General features: G+C 40.0%; 1 protein-coding gene across 2 annotated transcripts in view; it reads left to right on the top strand.

The window, feature by feature from the left end:
• Positions 1-993: 993 nt before the first annotated feature.
• The window catches only part of Trim9 (E3 ubiquitin-protein ligase Trim9), an 81,340-nt gene continuing 73,887 nt past the window's right edge, over positions 994-8,446 (top strand). For both annotated transcript variants that reach the window (XM_020951518.2, XM_020951517.2), the window contains exon 1: positions 994-2,478. In XM_020951518.2, coding sequence (XP_020807177.2) covers positions 1,558-2,478 — 921 coding nt within the window. In that variant the 5' untranslated portion in view covers positions 994-1,557. The remainder of the gene's footprint in view (positions 2,479-8,446) is intronic.

The raw sequence follows: 8,446 nt of genomic DNA, 5'->3' as shown, positions 1-8,446 counted from the left end.
ATTTATTACCACCTCTGCTGTCAGATAGGAAACTTAACTCTTCTAAATCTTATCAGCAGATCTAGTCACTGATAAGCACGATAATGTGCAGTTAGTGCAGGGCTTTGTGTTTTTTTTTTTGTATGTAAAAGTGAACATATTCCCTTAATTTTCCGGCCACGTGCACAACAGGTGTAAAGCTAAAAGCTTTACTTTACAATCTCCAAAAAGTGTAAGGGCAACGACCAGTGTTTAGCTGAGATATTTATTCATTAAACAAATAAGCAAACGGTAGCCATTGTAAATATTAATATTTGTCAAATAATTTTAATTCGGTGACGACTTAATGGAATCAAAAATAATATTTTAAATGTCTGTTGCCTTTATCGAGAGGCTCTTATATACTAATTAGTAATGCAAATATCATGGAGTTCTAATAACATTTAAGAAGGTATTTAATATTTAACTAAAAACAATGTTTTAGTAGTAATAAAATTATTAATATTTTATTTTTTGTATATTATTTATGACTTTTTTATGGAAATTTTAGTAACATACACTTTTTATATACAGTCGTCTCATATTTATGTTTATTTATATTTATTCTAAATATACCTTGAATCATAAATATTTAATTTAATAATTTGTATATTAAAGAGCAGTGACTGTCAAACTGCAAAACAGGTTTGAAGCCGAACCTCGACTTCTTACAAAGGTTTGACGCAACATGTTTAGAAGCATTTATAACCACAAAGTCCGCAGCGAACAGTTGGTGGTGGCTATTTTCTCACAAAACCTCTTATCAAAAGCCAAAGGTAAAGTGTTATCAATTTATCTGTACACATATTTGTCATATTGACCCTAAATTTATACATGCAGGGTATTTTTCACACTTTGTAGCTTTTATTAAAACTAATTTAGCTGTTTTTTTTTCAGTGCATAGTCATGTTCGAAGTTCGATGTTCGATGTTCCACCTTCACTGAGGGACTTTGTGAAGCGAGCGCGCTCACAACATTCATTCGGAAAAAATTTTCGTTCAAGTCGGTCGTGTCGCGGAAGGTTAAAGTTCGTCGTGAGAAGTGTTCGTCGTTATAAGTGTTTCGTCGCGTTTTACCGTTAAATCGTATAAATGAAAGATAAGCCAAAGCCGAGGCAGTGCAATTTTTAAGCAAATTAGAAGAGAATTAAATAAGAAAACACCCACAAAATTGGCCCAAAGTGATTATTAAAAAATTCCAAACATATAGAGTACTAAGAAAGGAAAGTGACCAAGAAGTGAAGTGAAAACATTAAAAAACAAAATTAAAAATAATATTTAAATGTGAGAATAACTAAAGATTTAAAAACAATTAGAATCAGAGTGAAGAAAACGTGGAAAATAATATTAATAACAAATATTCGAACAGTGCTTGGAAAACGTTTTAAAAAAACTCATCAAAAATATTGAAAACCATGTTGTCCCAAGGAGTTCTTCCACCAAACTAAAACCAACCGGCCAAGTCCGAGTTACCAAGGATAAAGACCTCGCCAATTGTCGCTTCCAATTGCACTCCTTGGAGGGATTCAATACAACCGAAATGGAGGACGAACTTCGCTGTCCCACGTGCAAGCAGCTGTACGCCAATCCCGTGCTCCTGCCCTGCTTCCACGCCCTCTGCCTGGGCTGTGCCCTGGACATTCAGACACCCTACAGTCCGGGATCGGGTCTCCCGGTGACCACCAATGGGACGGCAGGTGGCGCCTCTACTGCAGGCGGACACAATGGCCTGCACAACGGAAACGGAGGCGGATCTGTGGCCGGGGGACCGGCGACTTCTGCCGGTGGCCCTTCCGGTGCTCCGCCTGGCACGCGACACAGCTCCCACAGCTCGGCGGCCAGCACGGCCAGCTCCAATACGGGCAGCGAGAGCGTCACCTCCGACCAGGATCAGTCCGACAAGGTGAGCATCTTCAGTGAGGCGGACTCCGGTGTGGTCTGCTGCTCCAACACATCCCGCCCGGTGTCCTATGCCGGCACTGGACTCTTGCCCAACGGCAATGTGGGCAACGTGGTGGCTCCGCCCGGCGCCGCCTACTGTCTCACCTGTCCGCTGTGCCGGAAGCTAGTGTTCTTCGACGACGGGGGAGTGCGGAACCTGCCCACCTACCGGGCCATGGAGGCCATTGTGGATCGATTCTGTGCCCGCGAGGCCCTGCGCTGCCAGATGTGCGAGACGGACCCCAAGGTCGCCTCCCTGATCTGCGAGCAGTGCGAGATTCGCTACTGCGACGCCTGCCGGGAGCTCTGCCATCCCGCCCGCGGGCCGCTGGCCAAGCACACGCTGGTGAAGCCACGAGGAGCCGCCCAGCAGCGGGAGTCCGTCTGCGGGGAGCACGAGGAGACGCTGTCGCAGTACTGCCTCAGCTGCAAGGCACCCGCCTGCGGCCTGTGCATCGGGGAGCAGCGTCACCAGGCCCACGACGTCCAGTCTATCAATGTCACCTGCAAGGCTCAAAAGGTGAGTGTCCAAGAGGAACTGTTTATTATCTTTGGCTTTAATAATTTAAAAATATTATTTATGGTTAAATTAGGTAGTAAAATTTTACAAAATTGCTCCTTAACTAATTACCGATTTACTTTAATCAACTTGGAAAGTATATATTAAAATAAATACAACAAGAAAGGAAGCTAGTTTCGGGAAACCTAAATTTCTATACCCTTTCAGAGAAAATCCTTCATACTTAGCCAAAAAAGAATTAAATTTAATTCGGCAAGCTGTTCTAAGCTAGTTTTTATTAGGTTATTAAATCTACATAATCAGATTTAAAATTAAAAGAAATTAAAATTTTTGTAAATTTTTGACAATTTTAACCCCTTATAAAATTTTCAAAAAATTAAAAAAAAAATTATTTTATCCGGACATAGACAGATCGATTCAGTTTTTGATGCTGATCAAGAATATATATCATTTATACGGTCGGAAATGCCTCCTTCACTGTGTTTTAAGCTTCTGACTGGATTCCTATCCTGCTTAAAATACCATGAAAATATGAAAATACTATTGTTTTTATTGTGTGGCAATATTTCCCACTGATATTTTTTTAAAAATGTCAAAAAATATCTGCAAAAATTAAGCAAAACTCAGAATGCATGAAAACTTTTAATCAATTTCGTATTTTATTTGCCGCATGTCACATGTCTGTGCCATTTTCAAATGTCATTTCGAAGAAATAATTGAAATTGATGCATAAATATGACTTTTTCTAAATAAAACTACATTAATAATAGTGATAAATCTGCATCACGCTGGCGTAAAATAATTTTTTATGTGAATGCACTAATTAAGAAAAAGCCGAGCAAACTTCTTTTAGTTATGAAAAAGGGGATATAGGATTGGAAAGGAATAGGGGAGATATAGAGGAATTAGGGGAGCTAGTATTTGGGAAACATAAGAGCAAGTATTTCAGGGTATATTGCTGGATATGATAACTATGACTTTGTGTTATTATTCAGTAAATTTTATAACCTTGTCTTACACATTAAGAGTATTTGTAAGTCAACCTTTCGTCTCTCCACTCTTCAGCTATGCAAACTATTTCATTCAAACAAATTTCCAACACAATTTAAGTCCAACTTATCTCTTTGTTCTGACGTGGAAGAGCCTTCCAACTGCCACAATCTTCTATCCTTGGCACGCTAATTCAGCGATAAGTTTTCAGGATACCTTGTACACCCCCCAACCTTTTGGGAATTTAATATCGCTGAAATTCTGCGTCTCTCTCACCTGCTGAACTCATGAATTCCACAACTGTCGTCCTCCACCGAATCACTGTCCAACAATTTTAATATGCCAAATGTTTCAAGTGCCTGCACATCCTGTCATCTAGTCAGGACCAGGACAATAACAAAGGACTCTCGACGGGCAGAAAGTGCGAAAAGTGACAAATTGCAGCGGCTGCCGAAACAAAGAAAGGAAACCCCGAAAGGAATCAACTGTCGTCGAGTCAGGTCAAGAAGGATATTGCCCAACAAAAAAACAAGGAAGAAAGAAAGTCAGCACTGGAATAGATGGCATTTTTTGTTTTAGAGAAATGAATGCACAAAAATATTTCACAGTTTGTTTCGGTTTTATTTCGAAACAGAAGAAAGTGACAGTACATAAAGTCTGAGAGTGGACAAGGATTAGATTTTGTCAACGAAAATAGGTTAGAGTTGAAGAAAACTATAAGCTGTTGATAGAATACATTTTCTTCAAAATTAAACCTGATATTTTAGGTAGAGCTTAAGAAGGCCTACTCTTTAAGCCCAAATATATATGTTATAATTTGTATATTTCATCACTGAATTTTCATAGGACTTGATAGAAGACCAAACCGCTTTGATAACCATATCTGTTTAGATATTTTTGGCCCAATTTTCTTGTATCTATTTGGGTTGAATGTTTCCCCATCAAATTACGCATTCCAGAGAGAGAGAGACCCTTATCGGTTTTATCATTGACCGAAAATGAGGCTCATTTGGGAACGTTATTTTTTGGGCAGCTGTCTGCATCTCCCCACCTTGGCGTAGAATTTCCCGAGATTCAACAGATTTGCCATTTCCTGCCCCTGCCTATGCCTATGCTTATCCTAACGCATCTTTTCGTTTGGCCTGCAACTGATTTTCAATTTCCATTGTTTGGCCAACCTTCGCCTGCAGGCTCGCAGAGTCAAAACTCATGGCGAACAATGCCAAAAGGAATCCTTGTCCCCTTGTCCCAGGGGCAGATGATTCGGGGCAGCTGCTTACCAGCACCGCATAATGGCACAAGCCAGGTGAGGCCCGAGCTCCTCCCATTTCCCCGCTCAGATCCCGCATGGATGACGATGCCACACGTTCGAAATCCGGAGTGACGCCGGCACCGTCACCTTTCCCCCAAAAAAGAGTTGATTAGATAAGCGACTGGTGGTAGTCATCCAACGAGTCAGTCACTCTGGAAAAATATATATATTTGCTGGGTTAAATAACAAAAACTTGTATTTTAAAAGTATAAACAAAGTTTGCAGACGGTTAAATTGTAATTGAAATCCATCATCATTTCTCTCCGTGCATCTCCAAGACTCATTTGCAGGAATGTCCTTTCATTCTTCCTGTGGGTTTGTGCCATTTTTCACACCCAAAACGGAGGGTTCATCTCTACCTGTTTGGGACAGGTAATCGGGGAAATGCCCGATGGGTGGTGGCAGCGTACTTTCCCAACTTGTTGTCCTCCTTCGTAAATCATTAATTTCTGATGTGTGTGTGTGTTTATTATGCAGTTTGCCAAGTATCCTGTCGCCTGTATCCTTGGCCTGCTTTCTGCACCTCGACATTCCTCATTGTTGTTTATACTTTTCTCTCTCCTTTCGCTCCTTTGAGATTTATGACACCATCCAAAGTGCAACACACATTTCTCTTATATTATTTTTTTTTGCAACATGTTTCGTGTTGTACCCACCACCAGGGGTGGCACTCTGGCCACCACCCCACCCAAAAAAAAGCAGCCCTCATCCCTCGTTTTTCCCCGTGGACTCCCAGGTCCTGTGTCAGATGATTGCACTGCATTTGTTCCGTTTAATATGGCAAAATTCCATTGTTTTTCCGCCACCATTACCACCAACCCTGGGGCAATGTACTTTGGCTAGGATGTGTGTCGAATCCATCGGAAACCGCCCAGAGTTCAGGTTGTATGTGTGCCTAGAGGATTTTTGCAGGCGCTTAACAATGGTGGTTTTAAATAGGTTGCAACAAATATATATACATATATATAGTCTTTAGGGGAAGTGAAAACAATCGTAATTGTTCGCTGATGTTTTCCTATCAGAGAGAGGGGAAAAATATTTTATATTTCGATGAAGTAATCAGGGTTTCACATATGTTTTATATAAAAGAAATCTACAAGGTTTTAATAAATAAATTTATTTTTCTCATTAAGTATTTAAATACTTCCCTTTATCTCTTAAAACGAATTCCTTCAATATCCATTGAAATTAAGCCTAAATCGTAAGCTCACTTCTGCCCAGTCCTCATTAAAATCCAAGAAAATGTTTCTACACCCACGCAGGACTTTACTCCTTGGTCATTTGGTTGTTATTTTTGTGTATGTACTTAATACATATACACAAATTCATTTAGCTGAAGGAAACCTGGCGGGAATACTTCCTTTTCTTCCTTTTTTTCCTTTTCCCCCTCAAACTCTTCACGAACGTCAGGCAGTTCACTTAATTACAGTCCAATTACAGGAATTTTATGTGTAGATACATTTGGATTTCTGAGGCCCTGCCTGTCTCGCTCTCAATATAATTAAGCGGAAAAATGAATTACATAATTAATAAACAAAATTCAGCGCCAGGCTAATTAACACACCAGCGTGCGAGGCTTTGGAACTTAAAGCTGTGATGGTTCAGAAACTCAAACAAACTCACATGAGTTGGGAGAAAGCCTGGAAGGAACAGGATAATCAACGCAAAAAACATGTTGGCGAAAGCCAAGTTAATTGCTGAAAGGAAAAGGGAGACACGGGAAGAGTATGCGCAACATAAAAAATAAATAGAAGGAAAATCGTGGTAATAAAATGAAATGGAAACCATGAAAATTCTTCAGAGGAGAGGAGTGAAACAAGCGCGTTCTCTAATTCATTTAAAATTGTTCTTTTCCTTTTTTGGAGCTCTAAAATTATTATGTCACGAGTAAATTTCAACAATTGTGTTTGCTCACTAAATAATAACAAACGTCTCTCCATTCCATCCCTCAGGCTGTTTTGGTCGAAGGAACCCGTTTTTCCCCAGTGCATCATTTTCCAGGGCTTTTCAGTGTGTTTTTGGGTGTGTGTATGTTTGGTATATATCCCCAAAGGGGGCAACACGAAAAAATAGAGGGAGTTTCCTGGTAAAAAAGGGGAGTGAGTTGAGTGGGATCGAAGAAGCAAAGCTAAAGTGGCCGTAAATGTTGCTGGCCAGACTTGCAGACATATGCATTATGCCGTCACGTGTCCAGCTCCATCTACATGGCTTTAATGACCAAAAGTCCTTAGCCAGCCAGCCTGGGATTCCCCTGGGTCTTAGCTTTTGGACAACTTGTCCCCCGAACCAGGCCATCATCATGACTTTAATTGGTACGCATTCGTCGTTTACTTTGGCGATGAACAGATAAAGCCAGGGTAATTGATATTTCCAGATCTTGATAAGGAGGTCCTGGGCACAGGGGTTGTTATGGTGGTTTTTACCTATGGGTGGATGTCCTTTTCGAAAAAGGGAAAGTGGGGTAGAAGTCAAGTTTTAAGCTTGCTTTTGTGACCTCATTTAAATTGTAAAATTAGTTGATAACGAAATATTTTTATTGAAATGTACATAGATGGAAAACTTCTTTATTTTTAGAAGTCAATGTTAACTCATAGAACAGATGTAGTAATGAAAATAAAAATAAAATTGCCCCTTTAAGTAAACCCCTTTAACTTTATGTAATTCACAACCACAAACCCTTTAAGCAAATGGAACAGCAAATAAAGGAAAACGCTTTTCCAAGGACCTGTTCTGTTGTTGTTGTTTGAAGCTTAGCCAAAACCACAAAAGCCAATCTCATAAATATATGTTTATTCATATACTTTAACCCCGCTCTCCCTCTCTGTACACGCATTTTCCATTAACTTGCCAGAGCTTACTTCACTTTCACGCTTCATGTGGAGACCGAGACCGAGCCTGGTTGGTTTTTCCCGCGGAAAAGTGCCCGCTGCGAGAGCGTCTAATTATTTCCACCATAAATGTCAAGCCAGCTGTGTAGTGGGGTGACCCCACCCAGTGGTGATTTTTCCTACAGCGCTTATCTGGAAATTACTTTTCGCGAGCCTTTTCAGCGCTAAATGCGAAATTACAAAACTTCAGAATAAAAATAAAAAAACAGAGAAAATATAATAATTCTCTGGCTGTAATTTTGTTGCTCCCACTGTAATTTATGCGAGTTTTGCATGTCCCAGCGCAATTGTCAAGGTTTTTTGTAAATGCTTTTCTTTTTTCTTATTTTCTCTTTCATTTTTTTTTGGCGTTATAATTACTTTTGTTTATTTGCCACCGCTGACCCCAACTTTGACCGCAGAACTTTTTCGATTTTTTTTGGACCCAAGGAAGACGGGGGGAAATGAAAATTGCGTTAAAAATTATTTGATTTTGGTGGCTCACTTTTTTTTTTGGTTGGTGTCAGCATTATTCTGAGGGCAAGCCCTCATCCCGTATCACGCCCATTATTGATTTAATTTAATTAGTTTCCAGTGGCCGCTGGCCATTTCACTGATTTTCGATTTTGTTTGCCTCGGTTTGTGTTTTTAGTTTTTCCAAAAATTTTCATTTGAGGCAGCCGTTGATCGATGAGGGTCTGGGTTGACCCGGTCGAAAAAGTTATTAAAATTTTATTGCCTTCGCATTGAATTTTCCCCCCAAATGATTTTATTGTTTTTCCTGCTGTCTCTGTGAATG

Source organism: Drosophila serrata, unplaced genomic scaffold (assembly GCF_035046125.1).
Source record: "Drosophila serrata isolate PLE 108 unplaced genomic scaffold, ASM3504612v1 contig_240, whole genome shotgun sequence".
Taxonomy (NCBI): domain Eukaryota; kingdom Metazoa; phylum Arthropoda; class Insecta; order Diptera; family Drosophilidae; genus Drosophila; species Drosophila serrata.
This window is presented reverse-complemented; position numbering and strand designations above follow the sequence as displayed.